This window comes from Paroedura picta, chromosome 2, assembly GCF_049243985.1.
Source record: "Paroedura picta isolate Pp20150507F chromosome 2, Ppicta_v3.0, whole genome shotgun sequence".
Classification (NCBI taxonomy): domain Eukaryota; kingdom Metazoa; phylum Chordata; class Lepidosauria; order Squamata; family Gekkonidae; genus Paroedura; species Paroedura picta.
The window spans coordinates 123,267,755-123,286,508 of record NC_135370.1 but is presented as its reverse complement, the minus strand read 5'-3'; the positions used below and the strand labels follow the sequence as shown (position 1 = coordinate 123,286,508).

General features: G+C 40.6%; 1 protein-coding gene across 3 annotated transcripts in view; it reads left to right on the top strand.

Moving 5' to 3' along the window:
- The window catches only part of AMBRA1 (autophagy and beclin 1 regulator 1), a 194,996-nt gene that overhangs the window by 120,641 nt on the left and 55,601 nt on the right, over positions 1-18,754 (top strand). For all 3 annotated transcript variants that reach the window (XM_077322340.1, XM_077322341.1, XM_077322342.1), the window contains 2 exons: positions 3,363-3,551; positions 5,806-5,960. In XM_077322340.1, coding sequence (XP_077178455.1) covers positions 3,363-3,551; positions 5,806-5,960 — 344 coding nt within the window. The remainder of the gene's footprint in view (positions 1-3,362; positions 3,552-5,805; positions 5,961-18,754) is intronic.

Below are 18,754 nucleotides of genomic sequence, written 5' to 3'. Positions count from 1 at the left end.
CATTGAGGAAGGGATAATTAAGAGCCTCCTTTCTGGAGGTTTCCAAACAAGTAGCCAAATATTGTACCAGAATATGTTATTGGAAATTTGTCAAGCTTTGGCTACGTTAGCCCTAATATATTTTTAGTTAACTACTGTTCTAAATGTCTGTTTTACAAGTATTTACTATTGTTAAACATCTATCAATTGGTGTATCTTATTTGATTACAATTTTAAAAGTTGTGTAGGCTTGGAGCTGTATTTCTAATAAATCATCTGATCTGAATGCCATCTGACTACTACCAGCCAGAAATCTCCTGTCCTGCGTTCATTAATGTCAAAGTTTAATTGAGAGAGTCAATGCTAATGATTTATAGATGCTCTTTCTGTTGATATGCCATCTGACAGACTGAAAATAACTTTATTGAAAATAAAATTAATAAGGAATGATAGGCATTAAATTAAACAGCCAGTAAGGAAGATGGTTGCTAAAAGTGTATCAGTGAGAAAACTATTTCCGGACCCTCGGATCCCTAGTGAACTGGGGTACAAGAAAAAAAGTAGGATAATGTTTTAAAGAAAAGACAGTAAAAACAAAGAAAAGGAGCAGTTACATAGTAAGGGCTAGATAGGGAAATTAAAATATTTTAATACGTAGAAATAAAGTAACACTGGAATCACCAGAAGGGCATAAGGACAAGTTAAGAATGCTAAATTGCAAAGGATACCGGCTAAGAACCAGGATTGTTTAAGGAATGAGAATTGAATAGGCAATGGGCTAAAAAGAAGGACCTGAGGAAACACTGGCAGAAGTATAGAATTGAAAAAGGGAAATAGCAAATAAAATGTTGGTGTGAGGACACGTTTTACAGTGAAGAACTCAAGGGGTTGCAGTTGTTCATAAGAAAGATACAAAGGAATGTGTTTTTCTCTTTCTCTGGAGCTGAGTGGATCATCCTACACTTCTTAAAATTCCTGTGCAGCAGGATTGCTTTATCAGAAACTGAGAGCAATGGTGAAGATATCTGTGAAGTCTCCTTTTTTGGCTATGGCTCTGATTTCTTTTCTGTCTGATGAAGAGCTCAAAAACCTTGCATAATCCATTATGAATAAATCACTTTACCTATACAGTTTGTCATTCTCAGGGATCTAGCATAGCAAAGTCTGTTTCTACCAATTTTCCGTGACAGCCAGTTTTCTTATTCTCTCGGTCAGTAATTGGAGAGCGAAACATTCTCAGATATAGTTATTAGGCATTTATCTCCATTTTTGAAAGAGTGAATTATGCCTGGAGGTGATTAAGCACCTGAAAATCATTATTCCTCCCCTTTTGACACAGTGTGGTGTTTATTACTATAATACTACACATATATACAGATAGAAAGGCTATTATGGTTAGAATTAATCTGGTAGGATCATAAATGTTACAGGGAGGAAGGGAGAAGAGATTCTGAAGAGGGAAAATGGGTGGAAGGGAGGGAGGCCTCAAAGGAGAGATGTGACTGTTTCTTGTTATAGATGGGATAACTAGAGCATCGGTAAAGATTTTAGCAAATACTACAGAGAAGGAAAAAGTAGAGCTTGAAGTGCTTGAATTTGGTACTGGTTTTGATATTGAAGGACAAAGAAAGGAGTGTAACAAAGTTCATCTCCAGTGGCACCTATAAGATCAACAATGTTTTATTCAAGGTATTAGCTTTTGTGTGGGTGCACACTTTCTTGGATACAATGGAATGGGAATTACTAGTCCATACATATAGGTAGAGGGTGAGTAGTGAATTAGCATAAAGCATAATGAAGATGTTTAGCAGATTCAGGGACCAAACAAGAATAGCTAGCTTAGCATATAAAGTTACCATTTGTTTGAGTTTAATTCTTGAGCTAACATAGTGAAGGGAATAAATCTGTCAAAATTGGGGTTTAATGGGCAGATGTATCCTTAATTGTGAAATACTGAGAGTAATTAACGGAGTCATTGCCATTATGCTCCATCCATCACTCTTTAAGCATGGGGGCATCCTTGTTTTATTTACAACACATGACAAATCACTGTGGCACAGAGATGAGTTTACTGTACCCATATAAGTGATCATGCTCTGTTATCACCCGTTGCTTGTTATGTTTAGTCCCAGTTCATTACAATTTACCAAATTTCTGTAACATTAACCACAAACATCTGCCATTATTTATAGATAGCGTCCTTTCAGAATTTGTGATAATCTGGCTCTGAATACCTCTAGCATTCATAGAATCATAGAATCATAGAGTTGGAAGGGGCCATACAGGCCATCTAGTCCAACCCCCTGCTCAACGCAGGATCAGCCCTAAGCATCCTAAAGCATCCAAGAAAAGTGTGTATCCAACCTTTGCTTGAAGACTGCCAGTGAGGGGGAGCTCACCACCTCCTTAGGTAGCCTATTCCACTGCTGAACTATGACTGTGAAAAGTTTTTCCTGATATCTAGCCTATATCGTTATACTTGTAGTTTAAACCCATTACTGCATGTCCTCTCCTCTGCAGCCAATGGAAACAGCATCCTGCCCTGCTCCAAATGACAACCTTTCAAGTACTTAAAGAGGGCTATCATGTCCCCTCTCAACCTCCTTTTCTCCAGGCTGAACATTCCCAAGTCCCTCAACTTATCTTCATAGGGCTTAGTCCCTTGGCCCCCGATCTTCCTCGTCGCTCTCCTCTGTACCCTTTCAATTTTATCTACGTCCTTCTTGAAGTGAGGCCTCCAGAACTGCACACAGTACTCCAGGTGTGGTCTGACCAGTGCCGCATACAATGGGACTATGACATCTTGTGATTTTGATGTGATGCCCCTGTTGATACAACCCAAAATGGCATTCGCCTTTTTTACCGCTGCATCACACTGCCTACTCATGTTTAGTTTACAGTCCACAAGTACCCCAAGGTCTCGTTCACACACAGTGTTACCTAGAAGCGTATCCCCCATCCAGTAGGCATGCTTTTCATTTTTCTGACCCAGATGCAGAACTTTACACTTATCTTTATTAAATTGCATCTTGTTCTCATTTACTCATTTTTTCATTGTGTTCAGATCTCATTGAACTCTGTCTCTAACTTCCAGAGTATTTGCCAGTCCTCCCAATTTGGTGTCATCTGCAAACTAGATGAGTAGTCATTCATAAACATACACAGCAGCTTGTGAGACAGAGAGCCAGTAAAGACTGTTAAATGTTGTGTACATATATATCAGTTTTTGAAAACATATCTATATTTTGAGGATATATTCCAGGGAAACAGTGAATATTCTGAACATTTTGGGATAAGGGTTTTGCATAATAAGTACATTTTTAAAAGCATCTGATATCTCTTGCATTCCACCTTTAATTTCTGATCCCTCTTTTTCATTGCAGCCTCTGTGAATGTGCTAGTGCAGAATTGCAAGATATACAACGATGCCAGTTGTGATATCTCTGCAGATGGGCAGCTCCTGGCAGCATTCATTCCTAGCAGTCAGCGGGGCTTCCCTGATGAAGGAATACTGGCAGTGTATTCTCTTGCACCACACAACTTGGGGGAGATGCTGTATACAAAACGATTTGGTAAGGTGGTATCAATGGACTGAAAGAAATCTGAATTTCATTCACAGTCATTCACTCATAAATGCAGCAACAAGAAAATGTTTGCTGAGTATGTACCCAGATTGCATGAAAGGGTATTTAATGCTGAATTTAGAGAACATATGGTGTCGCTAAAAATGTTCACTTAGCTAATAGTAGGGCAGAGTAGTGGCGATGCAGGGTGATATAGCTTAAAACGGGCAGTAGACTCAGCTCTAGTAATCTTCTCATGATGGTTCTTTTCACAAGGATCAGTTGAACAAGACTGAATCTGAGTTAACGAACACTATTTTGGGGTTGTGGTACATTGAACCCCCAAAATATCAATATTTCCCAAATCCCAAAACTGGTATGGTATTTGAATGTGGTAAATATTTGGGAATGCAGAATTTTTTCAGCTCCATTATGCCCTTGCAGGGACCATTGTAGCCATTGGTCCCCATAGGGTGTAATGAAGAATCAATCCAGGGTTATATGGGGTCTGGGGTTTGAAGAAGATTGGACCAGGGGTCTAATTCTGTGGTCTCCCTCCTCCCCAAAGAAGGTGCCCCCATCGTCCATTACTTTCAATGGAAGGGGGAAAAAAACGGCAAGAGGACTCTGAAGGCATTTAAAGAGCTTGGTGTCCCTTTAAACACATTCTGCAAAGAGCTGATTCACCTGGAAAGCATCACAATCCCTTTAAATGCCCTTTGAATTTGACTATTTCGCTGTTCCAAAAAACTCAAATATTTTCAGGATTTGAGGAGGGGCAGCTATTTCAGATAGCCAAAATTCAGCCCCATTCTATTTCTGGCTGAAAGAATAGCTGTAAAATACTGGATAAGGTATTTACCAGCTATTCTTTCAGCTTGGATTTACCAAAGTTTGATAATCTTGTTGAAAAGTTGGTAAAATGTGGTATTATTACTGTTAGGTGGATCAATAACTGGTTGACAGATACCCAAAAGGTACGTCATCTTCTTTGAGAGGAGTGACAAATGGAGTGCCTCAGGGATCTGTCTTGGGCTTTGTCTTCTTCAACATATTAATAAATGATTTGGATGAAGAAATAGAGGGGGTGCTTAATACATTTGTGGATGATACTAAAGTTGGAGAGGTAGCAAACACAGCAGAAGACAGAATCAGGATACAGGGTGATCTTGACAGACTGGAAAAATAGGGCTAAAATGAATGTCAAAACTGATAAACATAAAATTCTGTATTTAGGTAGGAAAAATCAAATGCATCATTATAGGATAGGGAAACTTGTCTTGGCAGTAGTATGTACAAAAAGGATCTTTGGATCTTAGTAGACTATTCACTGAACATGAATCCACAGTGTGACTAAAATTACAAATGGGATTTGGGGCTGTGTCAAAAGAAGTATAGTTTCCAGGTCATGCAAGTTCAGAGTACTGCATTCAGTTTTGGGCACCACAATTGAAGAAGGATGTAGACAAGCTAGAGAATGACCAAAGGAGGGCAGCAAAAAGGTTGAGGGGTTTGGAGACCAAGTCATATGAGAAAACATTGAGGGAGCTTGGTCTGTTTATCCTGGAGAGAAGATGACTAAGAGGTGGTATATAAGCCATCTTCAAGTACTCGAAAGCATGTCATATAGAAGATGGAACAGAGTTGTTTTCTGTTACTCCAGGGTCAAATCAGAACCAGTGGGATGAAATTAATTCAAAAGAATTTTCAGCTAAACATCCAGAAGAAGTTCCTGACCTGACAGAACAGTTCCTTAGTGAAACAGGCTCCCTCAAGAAGTAGTGGGTTCTCCTTGGAGGGGGGGGGAGGTAGATTTTTTAAGCAGAAGTTAAATAACTAGCTGACAGAAATGCTGATTCTTTGAATTTAAGCAAATTGTGAGTGGGTCGGCAGAAGGGATTGTATCAGTGCTTGGCTCTTGTGGTCTTTTCTTGCATGCCCAGGGGAATACTGATCCTCACTTCAGGGTTGGGGACAAAGTTCTTCCAGGCCATACTGACCATGGATTCTGGGGTTTTCTTTTTTTGGGGGGAGGTGATAATCCGGGCATGAAATTGGGGTAACTGTGGGTGGGCAGGTAGCTGTGAGTTTCCTGCATTGTGCAGAGGGTTGGCTTAAGTGACCCTGGACGTCTCTTCCAACTCTATGATTCTATAAAATGTATACCCCTAGTTAACAAAGAGGAAAGATGGGGAACATAAGGCAGGAAATTGTATGCAGTCTCGTAATAGGGGAAAAAATATGTTGTGTGTTTCATTTTCAGGCCCTAATGCCATTTCTGTGAGCCTTTCCCCAATGGGCAGATACGTCATGGTTGGATTAGCTTCCCGCCGTATCTTGCTTCACCCTTCAACAGAACACATGGTGGCTCAGGTCTTCAGGCTTCAGCAGCCTCATGGGGGAGAGACCTCAATGAGGGTAAGTGATGGTTTCTCTGCTCCTCCAGTCTTTTTTGTTTATTCTTTAGCTGTCGTATGTTGCTGACTTTCATTGTCTGATGTCTTGGCTTCACTTTAGTAATGAAAAAAGCTTTACAGATAATGTATGAAAAATATGAATGGCTGCAAAAAGTGAACTATTAAGATGATATTGCTAGCAGCTAAATGTTTGAGGGTCTTGACCTAGATGATCTAGGCTAGCCTGATCTCATCAGATCTTGGAAACTAAGCAGGATTGGTCCGGGTTAGTATTTGGGTGGAACACCACCAAGGAACTCCGATGCTACTACACAGAGCCAGACAATGGCAAACCACTGCTGAACGTCTCTTGCCTTTAAAATCTGGTGACTAGATTTTAACATTGGTAAAGCGGGACACCATTTATCGGCGGGGGGGTTCTTGATTAAAAATTTGGTCTATATGGAACAACAGAAAAATTTCATAGAGCGCATAGAAAACAAAAATAATCTTGTAATATATATATTTTAATTTCAACATAAGTACAGTTTGCCAGGTGCCCCCAGATGTCCCTCCAAAAGTGGGACAATCTGGTCACCTAACTTTAAAACACCACGGGGTTGTCATAAATCAGCTGCGACTTGATAGCACTTTCCACCGGCAGCAAAAGTTTGAAGGAATGTTTTGTTTTTCTTTTGGTCGTGTTCTGTTGGAGGGGAGTGGGGGGGGGAGAGGGTCATGATCTGGGGCCACAGGCTTAGTGAATGTCCTTGGATAAATCATTCTGTCTCGTCCTAGTCATTCTTCTGTAAAAATGAAATAACACATTGTTAGTGTTTGAGCAGAATAAAAGGATAGTTGTAAAGTGATATATAAATAGTATTTTTGGTCCAAGATACTATCTGCTTTCTGATTCTCTGCTTGTAGTCAGTGTTGTTTCATTGCCAGTAAACTTGGATAGTGAGCCCATTGTTGTCAGGGAACCATGTCTCAGTATGATTGCTTCTTGCCCTGAACACTTAAGATAAAGGAGGCTGTAAATCTATACTAAGGCTCTTGCTGACCAGACCAACTGATTAAAAAGGGAATTGTCCAAACTCCCTTTTAAAACTGTTCTGAAACCAATATTATTTGTGGGTTTAATCATCTTCTACAAATTTTAAGACTTTGACCTTGAGATGAGTAAAAGCTAGGGGTTTGCATTCAGTATACCCTAGCTGGAAAAAAAAAGCCAAATAATACCTTATTGGTACCTCAAAAAGCAACACTCCCCCCTGCGTCCCAGTTTTCCCATTATACCCTATGGGAACCATTGATTATAATGGTCCACATAGGATATAATGGAGCATTCCTGAATATTTATTCTCTCCAAATACCATGCCAGTATTGGAATTCAGGAATACCGATATTTTGGGGGTTCAACACGCCTCATAAGAGTTCTTCAACAAATAATAGTTTTTGAAAAATTAAATTGGGAATATTAGGTCAGTTATGAATATAATAGTATAGCAAACATAAGTTCATGTAATTCATTAGATTTGCTACAATAGGTATCCCTGAATACTTCATACATATGCTGTGTGTTTGTTTCTTATAATTATTTTGCTGCATTACTAGCACAAACCAACCATATGCCCTCTAGACCCATGCCCATCATGGCTGCTAAAGACAACTGACACAATAATAGTGGCCCCCCTCCGGGAGATAATCAACCTCTCAACAGGAAAATTCCTGGAAGGTCTAAAAGAGGCAGTGTTTCCCCCGTTGCTCAAAAAATCATCTCTGGACCCACGAGAACCCAACAGCTATTGCCCCATCTCGCGCTTAGCATTTCTGGGGAAGATGCTTGAAAGGGCTGTTACAGACCAATTGTCAGCATTCCTGGAAGAAGCTTCAGTCTTAGACCGATATCAATCAGGTTTCCGGCTTGGCCAGGGAGTAGAAACAACGCTAGTCACCCTGATGGTTAGATAGCCATCTGACAGAAATGCTGATTCTGTGAATTTTAGGCAGATTGTAAGTGGCTGGGCAGAAGGGATTGGTTCTTGTGGCTCTTTCTTGGAAGCTTGGTTCTTGTGGCTCTTTCTTGCATGCCCAGGGAAATGCTGATCACCATATTGGGGTCAGAAGGCAATTTCCTTATAGAATCATAGAATCATAGAGTTGGAAGGGGCCATACAGGCCATCTAGTCCAACCCCCTGCTCAACGCAGGATTAGCCCTAAGCATCCTAAAGCATCCAAGAAAAGTGTGTATCCAACCTTCAAACCAAACTGACCAGGAATTCTAGTTTTTGGGGGGCAGGCATCATCTGGACATGGAATTGGGATCACTGTGGGTGGGCAGATAGTTGTGAATTTCCTGCATTCTGCAGAGAGTTGGACTAGTTGACTCTTGAGGCCCCTTCCAACTCTATGATTCTATTATCTCAGGCAGACAGCACCTTCATAGAAAGAGAGACTAGAGTGATCCTGTGTCAGTTTGCTTTATATGTAAACAGACTTACTAATGAATGTGTGGGGTTTGCACCTCTAGAGAATTAGTTGGGAGAGGATCTGTCTTCAGAGACCTTAGAAGTCTCTGAACTGTCTTTTGTGGTAAAGATGGCTAGCTTGAAGCAGAGACTATATCTGTCTCGAAGACCCAGTTTCAGGGGTAAACTAGATGAAACATCTGTGGTTTCTGACAGGAGCTCACATTTAAACTGCAAGATTCATGAGGTTGAGAGAAGGCCAGTATTCACCTAAAAACACAAAATTGACAGCTGAGCAGTCTCTAAATTATCACTGTAAAATCAGAGTCCAGTAGTACCTTTAAGACCAACAAAGATTTATTCAGGGCATGAGCTTTCGAGTGCAAGCACTCTTCGCCAGACTATGACAGGGAATGTAAGGAGATCATAGTCTGGGAGCCAGTTTGGTGTAGTGGTTAGGAGTGCGGACTTCTAATCTGGCATGCCAGGTTTGATTCTGCACTCCCCCACATGCAGCCAGCTGGGTGACCTTGGGCTCACCACAGCACTGATATAGCTGTTCTGACCAAGCAGTGATATCAGGGCTCTCTCAGCCTCATCCACCCCACAGGGTGTCTGTTGTGGGGAGAGGAATGAATGCTGTAGCATTCTTCTTCTTCTCCTTCTCCTTCTCCTTCTCCTCCTTCTCCTCCTCCTCCTTCTCCTTCTCCTTCTCCTTCTCCTTCTCCTTCTCCTTCTCCTTCTCCTTCTCCTCCTCCTCCTCTTCCTTTTCCTTTTCCTTTTCCTTTTCCTTTTCCTTTTCCTTTTCCTGATCTTATTGTGCTACTTCAGACCAACACGGCTACCCATTTGAATCTAAATATCACTGTGTTACTCCTGTAAATAGCTTCTATCCTCTTTTCTGAACCATCCTATGTACTTATTCTTGGAAATAAATAAAAGTGTTCTTTTTCTCTTTTCCTCATGGATGTTGAACTTATTTCATTCAGAAGCCATATAAATATATATTCAGAAGCCATATATATAAATGAATAATCCGTCACTATGATCACTATGAGACTCTTGGTAGTTAGCTGCATAAGTGGTTATTTACAAATCTGCATAAATGTTGCAAATGCGTATAAATTACAAAGGTTTATAAATGTTGTATAATTTCTAAACCATCTTCCTTAATTGCACACAGTAGCCCTGTTGTCAGGTGTATATTTTAATGGGGAACAGAAACAATGCACAACATCAGAATTCATACCTGATATTTTATCTGAATATTTTGTATTCACACCAAGTGTGAAAAGGAATATGTCTCCAAGTGTTTGATTGGTTTGAGATTCTATTTAGAGCTCTGAATTTTAGTTTGGGGACTCAAAAATAGAGTGAGGGCCCTGCAATACTTGTTGGGGGGGGGAATCCATTTCTTGCCCCATCATGTAACCTGCCATGACTCCAGGCTCCGCTGCCCACCTTTGAACCCAGCCACAGGCATGGCAGTGTCTGGGAGCTGCTTTGAACCCAGAGCAGCTCCTGTCATCCTCTTCAGCAGAGCCTAGAGGAGCTCCCAGGTTCACATGCAGCTTCTGGGCCTGGAGTGGCTCCTGGCATCTGCTGCTGCTTCCAGGCCCAGAGCATCTCTGGACATCTGCTTTCACCAGCTCTGAGAATCAAGGTAATTGCATTGTCTGCGCTTGAACACTCTTTCGTTTGGGGGTGAATTAAAGCTCTCCAGTGTGAGTGTGTGTATAAATACTTCAATTTTCCTGTAAAACTGGGAGATCCACCAAGTTCTTAGGAAAATGTAGTTACAGTGTGGCACGCATCACTATAAGATATATCGATATTGTAATTGTTTGTAGTTTCTTCCCAATGGTTGGTTTCTAGTTTTTCTTATATATTTTCAGTTGTAATCTATTAAAATATGAAGAATCCATTAAGTTTTGTAATCATACTGTTGTCTTTCCCTTCTCTGGGTGCTCACTACAATTCATATCAAACTTAGGGTTAAAATCTCTTGGTATATCAATCATTGTTTTAGTCTGTTCTCCTATCAAGTCCAGACAAGTTAAAATGGCTTTTCCAGATTTCATGTGGCACAGTATCAGATGTTCCTCTAAAGCTCTACTCTGCTTCATTAATTTCCTTCTGTTCAATAATTTTTTTGGAATCGAAGTCCTGGTATACACACATGGTAACATAATAAAACTGCTACTTAATTGTAATGATAGCTTTTTAGATAAACAATACGACTTAGTAAGTGGTATATACGTATAATATACTTTAAATATCAATGTGATCTTTCCAAGCACCTGTGAAGTAAAACAACATTTATTGGAGCTTTTAAAATACTTAATCCTGAACAGCGATAATGGATACTAGTACTAGTATATGTAAGCTATACAGGTGCAATAAGGGGTTGGTATGCAATGGACTGGGGGTTGCATGGGGATTGAAATTTGGATATCTTCCAATCCACAATTCATATTTTGTGACTTTACACTTTCGTTTCCAGATTAGGATTGTTTGCTGTATTGGCTTTCTGGGAGAGAAGTATCAGCATCACTAAGTAATACTAAGATATCGATACAGCTTCCATAACTATTTGGAGTTGTTGCCACCCACCATTCCCCTAGGAATGATAAAATCCTGAGGATCTTTCAGCAGTGTAGCAAGATTGATTTTGGGCTGCCACTCAGGAACCAGGGCTAAACTGGCAGGGCTCTTGAGACTTATAATGATTTCATATTATTTGGTTTTAGTACACTTTCGATTATTGCCTGCCTCAAGCTTTGAAAAATGTTAGGGAGAATTTAATAATTTTATTTCTAAAGGCTTGCTCTCAGTCCTGCAAATACAGAATCTGCAGTTGGAACTGAACTTGGCTCCCCCCCCTTCAAGAAACACTTTTTCCTGCTGTATTTAATTTTTAGTTGTGTAAAAAATTAATGGAACATACCAGCAGAGAAAGCGAGAGCTCTACAGTTGGAGATAATCCACTTTTTACCAGTGTCTCTCAGCAGGAACTAGACAGCCGCTATAGTTTGTGAAGTAGCTTTATTTAATGATCTCATCTGGACTAACAATTGAACGTTTTGATTTACTTAAGGCCAGTTCAAACTTATGATTCTTGGCCTATGGTAACCTCAGGGGAAGTGATGTGTTTATAGATTAAGAGGGAAGCCACAAAGTAGTTTAATTGCTCTGTCCTTCACCCAGGCTTGATCAGCTCCGACAGCAGTTTTGATGCCTGTTTAGCTACAGCATTCATTAGCTTCCTCTGACGTTGCTATGGGCCACATAGCACATTTTGGTGATTTGGATCCTATGCGCCTTAAAATTTCAGCATTTGAAATATGATTTCATTCCACCACCCCATGCAGTAAAGCAGGGTGCTCAGCATAATTCCTCCTTCTCTTTCCACCCTGTCTAAAGCTGAAAAGAAGCAGACAGCAAGAGGCAATTTGCTTCCCTTCAGCCTGCTAGCTTTGGCTCGTAGATGGTATATCCCTGCTTGTTTCTCCCTTTTCTGCCAAAGTGATTGGCTGCGTAAGTGTACAACCCTTGACTTGTGCTTGGTTTTGGAGTTTGGAAAGGGTTATTCTGATCCATTCTCAGTTATATATACAAGAATCGGAAGCCTCTGGTTTTTGTAGAGACCCTCTCCACCCCCCACCCCTACAAGCACTTCTACATGCTCAATATTAATTTTACTAATACACAGAGATAGCTGTAATGCTGGAAAAGTCAGTCCTTTGCTGTTGCTATTCTCCTGCTAACAAAGCTTTGCAAAGTCTGAAAGTCTGTGGCTCAGCATGGGACTGATTCTGTATCAAAATAGCAGGGCGTAAGCAGCTCTTAGTATTGTCATAAACAAGATAAATGGCTAAGAATCGTGATAGTCAAGAAATTTTTCTGGCCAGGGTTTTTAATTTCTATTAAATCGCCCTGCAGAAATCCATAATAAATATTAGTATCCTTACAGAATCTTTGTTTTTTCCATATGTATCCTTTAAAAAATGCCATTCGAGGTCCAAGACCCAACATGAAAATCTCCGAAAAATTATTCATTGCTCAGCCTAAGAAAGCACAATAAACTGATTATCATTTTGCCACTTATTTCTTTCTGTCTGGGTCTGACTTGCAGTCACTGAACTAACCCTCTGTTCCCCTCTGTAACCCAGGTAGTGCTAATTGCAGGCAAGAGAAGCACTTTTCTGCAGTTACCGAAGCGTCTAGGAATTTAGCATCAATTCCTCTGGAGTTGAAGGGGAGTTGATAGATAAAATGGTTGAAGGTAAGGGTAGAGAAAACACAAATAGCTCTGTTGGGGGGGGTACTTGGAGGACAGTGGAACCTGATTAGGGGAACAGAGAAGTTACGTTAAAGCAATTCTGCCTTATATAACAAAACTAGGGCTGCTCAACCTTTTTGAGCACATAAGCTGTTTTGGAATTCTGACACAGGATGGTGGGAGCCAACAACTCATAGAAGAAGCCCAGGTGCAGGAGAGGGGAGGGATAATTTTTTAAAAAAATAGAGGAGTATGAGAGAGAATAAAAATCAACACTGATGTCAGCTGCCATTGAAACAAGAGTTTTAAAAATCTGCTCAGGCAACCAGATCTCTGCTGGCCAGTGAGATGCCCTGCTGGACAAAAGCCCCTATAACTCCACCCCCTCTCTAAAAACACTTTGTGGGCATCTAGAAAAATGTTGGCAGTTGCCTGCAGCCACCACTCTAGGGACTCCAGAGTGAAACTCTTTCTCTGGACAGTTTGGAGGCTAAGGGCAGTGGTAGATTTGTGGTGTTGCTGTTGATGGTTCAGGTTTATGCAGGGCTTTTATTTTCCAAGAGAGCAGGCTGACACTGAAAGACCTGGGGATGTTTAGATGGCCTGAAGTGTACCAATCATGATGACAGCCAATCAGTTAAAATTATCATTTGGGGAAAGGTCAATGGAGATGAGGGTTGGGAATGAGCAAACAGGATGGCTCTTTGCAACAGAGAGCATGCTGATTTGTCCCAGACAAGGAACATCTTTAAAATTATGTAAATTTTAGGTAAATTTACTCTACCAGACATGGATTTTGGGGTTTTCTTTGAAGCTGTAAGGGTAGACAGGTGAGAACTTGAAAATCCTGGCCCAACTTTTCAAAAGCAGTACTTCAGTTTTCAGTTGCCAATTTCTGCTGGACACAGAGCAACTGAATAGCAGTGGCTGCTGTCCAGAAGAATGCATATTGCCATGTCATCAGCATATTATTGATCTTGCCTATTCTGCTGAGTTCCAGTTGGCAGGAAGGTAGGTATGAAACAAGAGCTGTATACGCTTCTTTTTGTTTTTGTCACTGTAACTTTGGCTATAATTCTAGCACATTGGATTTTTTTTGTTCTTTTTCATATCTTGATAGTTAAGCAGGAACTCCAAGTATAATTCACAGACTGTTAAAGGCTGAAGATTAGCAGAGATCATAATTTTTACCAGTAAAATGACCATTTTTGCAACCTTGTTATAAGATTTGTGGCTGTCAAAGCAATTTGCTAGAGATCAGCAGTAGCTTGAGGGCATAGTCATGTTTGGCTCAATTCCTATTTCCGTCTGAACTGCCAAATACTTATCCATCTCCTGTCATCCTAATGGCCCTGTCTTCAAGATGTCTGCTCCTTTTTGATTTTGATCTGCGTCTTCTCCCTCAGTGGACATGGCCCATTGTCTAGGCTTGTCTGGATTCTCCCCCCCCCACCACCACCCTTTTGCTTTCTGATTTTCAGTTCCAGCACATACCAGTGATCCTTCAGGCCTAAAGCACAGGACCACTGGGGAAACTTGGCAGGAAAATGAACTAATGAGATTCTTGGTTAGTTGCAAGCAAAATAGCCTCCCAGTGGATGTTTTGTTGCATGATTAATTGTTCCCAAGAACCAGTTCTTGTTAATTTTCTTCTAACTGCCTGGTAGCCTGTTCGGAGCATTTCCCCAGGTAGCTGCTCTTTGGCCTGTTCCTGAAATGGGATGTTAGACTTGGCCCTCCACAACAACCCCTTATGTAGTTTAGTGAGACATTCAGCAGTTGGGAGATTATCAGTACCTCCTAGGATCAAATCAGCCAGTACTTTTGCTATATTGGTGTAGTTTATGTATTTTGTGTCCTATATGCCACAGTTTGTTATACATTTATTAACTTAATTGACATCCTGCTTTTATCCCCAATGGGAACTGAGGAGGAGAACATGGTTTGGAAGATGGTTGGCTTTGTTTACAGTTCATTTCCAGTTCTTTGTTGTTTCTTGGGGAGCAGTTTTGCACTCAGGTTTGCATAATTTAATACATGCTTCTTAAGGACCAGATTAATATGTGTCTTAATCATAATGTACCTGCAATCAGGATAGCTTTCTCAGATATCCCACAGCCTCCCTTGGGGTTTAGGTTGGTTGTCATGCTGGTGGGTTTGGACATGCCTCATCCTCTGAAATATGCCAAGTGGATTCAATTCTTACTATGAAACTCTACAGACTGACAATGAGGCAACACATAAATAAAATGATGGCAAATGAATGAATGAACTAAACTTTGACATAGTGAGATGTTTCAGAAACAAGTAGCAGAATAAAATGTTATGTTGCTCAGTTGCTAGCTTGAAAGTCAGCATTCTTCAGCTAAGGAACTTCACAGAGAGACATCAACAAGAAATTGTTGAATTCAATTTTTACCAGGGTTTACCAATATTTAATAAGATTAAATAGTGGATTAATAACCTGTTCACCTCGGTCCGTGTTAGGCACCTGAAATGATTCAAAGTCCCCTCTGAGGGTGGCCAAGGGGCCTTGAGTTCACATACTGTATTAACAATTGGAGATAAGGCCAGGAAATGACACCATGAAGATGCTGGTTGCCCTGCTTGAGAACTTACCTAACCTCTACCGGCTAAATATCAACTTACACTCATTTGTTTAAACTGTAAGATGGGCAGCTAGAACAAAGATTTTAATGTTTTTAAAACCTGTTATTTAATTTTCAATTGTTTATTTATAATTTGTACTGTACCATATCTGATGTTATCTGCCCTGAGTCTGTTGAGAAGGGCAGGCTACAATTTATCATCATCATCTTTCTGAGCTCTTTCCAGATTGATAAAGAAAATGTGCAAAAATGAAAATAACTTTACAGAGTTTATGTTCCTTTACTAACTTGTGAACTCAGGCATTTCACAGTTCTCTCTCATCAGGCAAAGTTTGTCTCCCTTATGAACAGCTCCTAACAAAAGCTGGCTCAAAAAAAGAGCACACAGAACAATTTTGTCACCTCATTAGCTCCTAGATAGCCACCAAACTCTAATCTAAAAGACTGCCTTTAAAATACAGAGTTGGGAAATTTGTTTTTTTATGTGTAAGCTAGCTTGGTTGTAATATTACTTGGCTTTGGACAGCGCTGTGCATTTATATTTAGTAGAATTCTTATAGAAATATCTTGGTCAGAAGGTTTTTTTCTCTCAGCTTCTGTCTGGGGTTATCATTGATGGAACAATAGACTATGATATTCTGTCCTTTTTGGCTTCCATTCATCATTTTAATAGTGCTTGTCTCAGTATTAGTATTAGTATTAGTATTAGTATTAGTATTAGTATTAGTATTAGTATTAGTATTAGTGTGCCACAGTAACTAATTCTCATATAAATAATGTCAGATAGCTTTGCTATAAAAGGGAGGGGAGAGATGTTTTGAGAGGGGTCTGTGTGCAAAGTTTTAAAAGACAGAGAATTCTAAAGAAGCACAGCCAGCTTGGGTGGGAAGGAAGACTTGTTGCTTATCACTAGCCAAAATGTACCCATGACAGTTGAGCAGTGGCACTTCATTGTACAAAAAAATTCTTTACAGCTGGAAGAATAACATTTCATTTCCCAGTGACAATGTATTACATTAGAACAATGAAATTTCCTTTCAGCAGAAGTCCTCTCCTGGGGAAAAGTGACTGTATTCCTTGCAGTAACTACCATATATACTCACATATAAGCAGAGTTTTTCAGCCCTTTTTTTAAGCTGAAAAAGTCCCCCTCGGCTTATATGTGGGTATTTTAAAAAAAACAGCTGCCAGGCAAGACAGGAGGGCGGGGGTGGGAGACAAGCATACACAACTGAAGAAGCAGAGGCAGGAAGAAGTAGAGACGCAGCAAGCCTGGGAGGGAAAGAACAGTCTCCACCTCCCCCCCCCTCACTACCTTAACAAAGCTAGCACGAGGCTAGCACAGCTTGCTGCTGCTGGAGAAAGCTCTGAAGCCTCTGTCTCAGAGGGAGAACAGAGAGCAGAAGGAGGAAACACCCCTAGAAGAAGGAATGGAAAGTGGAGGAAACAGAACACCTGGCTAAGAAGAAGGGAAGGAGCATATGATTGGATATAAAAAAGCAAGAGGGGTCAGAGGGAAAGAGGGGGGAGGAGAGTGGGAAGAAAAAGAAAAAAAAGATCCTGCCCAAAACGGAAAGGGGTGAGGGGAGGAAAGGAGAAAAAGCCACTATCCAAACACCACCCTTGGCTTATATGTGAGTCAATAAGTTTTCCAGCATTTTGCAGTGAAATTAGGTGCCTTGGCTTATGTGCGAGTATATACGGTATGGCAAAAACTATCGTACAAAATAAACACCCCCTTGAACTCATCATATCAGAAGCTACCCAGGAAGCTTGTTAATGGATATGAGTTCTTCTGTGTAACTGCATCAGGTGGGTTAACCAGATTTTGGCTGCTGGTGAGACTGAATGTTATGCTGGTATTGCTTCTATCCCATAATTAACACAAGTGTTGATGTCATTGCCTCTCAATGCTGCATGGCATCTGCTTGTTGCTGTGGGATGTAGGAAATAGCATGGGAAGAAGGGATAAGAACTTCTCTGCCACCATCGGAAGATTGGATGACCCTGGTTTCTGTGGCTATTTTTATCTTCTATACACCCTTTTTAGTATGCTTCCTTTGGTTGAGGCTTCCACCATAATAGAAGACACATAGTCATCTGTGAATGTAGCTTCATACCTCCCTTCAGATGGCTGCAGAGAAGATAAAGTCTTCCAAGCAGCTTCTCTTAGTGGGTGTGCAGTGTAGTGAGTACAAGAATTGAAGGAGGGTCTGGGGAACTAATCTTGACAGCCACAGATCCTAGAATCCTAGAATCATAGAGTTGGAAGGGGCCATAGAGGCCATCTAGTCCAACCCCCTGCTCAATGCAGGATCATCCCAAAGCATCCTAAAGCATCCAAGGAAAGTGTATATCCAACCTTTGCTTGAAGACTGCCAGTGAGGGGGAGCTCACCACCTCCTTAGGCAGCCTAGTCCACTGCTGAACTACTCTGACTGTGAATAATTTGACCTGATATCTAGCCTATATTGTTGTACTTGCAGTTGCCCAGGAAAAAATGTTTACTCATGAAATAGGTTTGCAGTGTAATCACCCCATGTGTTCTTTTCATTCTGTCACACTTCAGACAATGCTTATTTTCTGAATTAATGCTTCTTTGCTCTTAGAAATGCCTTTGTTATCATAACCCCATTAAAATTGGAGTGTGCACCATAATCTCCATGGCAACAGATTCTATCAGTGTACATAAGATTCCCTACTGCCTAGTCAAGAGAAGAAGAGAACAGGGCAAATATGCTGAGACGGTGTAACTATTGAACAGTAAGGATTTGACAGCCTTAACTGACACTAAACTTCTCTGAATGCCACTTTGCTGAGCAAAATAAAAGGGCAAAGAGCACTGATTAATATCTGTCTTGCTGAAATTTCTTGAAAGAATCATTTGATATGCCACTGTGCTGTTGATTTGTAGGTGTACAAGTTTACTGATGCCTCATTGTTGACCTCTGTATTGCTGTAGACAATAAATGTTTGACTGCAGGCCCATGATACTAGGCTGTGAACCAATATACAACAGAAGAGTTTCCTATAGGCTCAGGGCGGTTTACACAAAACATGAAGAATATACGTAGAATCATAGTATCAATAATAACAGTAACAGCCATAACTGTGGATTCCAAGTTGAACAGCAGGGATTATAATAATTTTAAATTGTATGATTTAAAATAGCGATCCCCAACCTGTGCGCTGCGGACCACATGTGGTCCATCGACTAATGAAGGACGCCTTCTCCCCCCCCCCCCCCGGCCCTTTACTTCATCCCCCCCAGCCCTTTACAACACACTTCGGGTGTCATTGTCTCCCATCACTCCCAGATGGGACTATCTCGTTGCAGAGAAACAAGCTCAGGGTTCCCATTGATTTGTCATTGTCATGAGTTAAAATTTCCATGAAAATAAAATGTTCCTTATGTTCATTGTTGTAGCGTGTCTGTATCTTATTTTGAAGGGA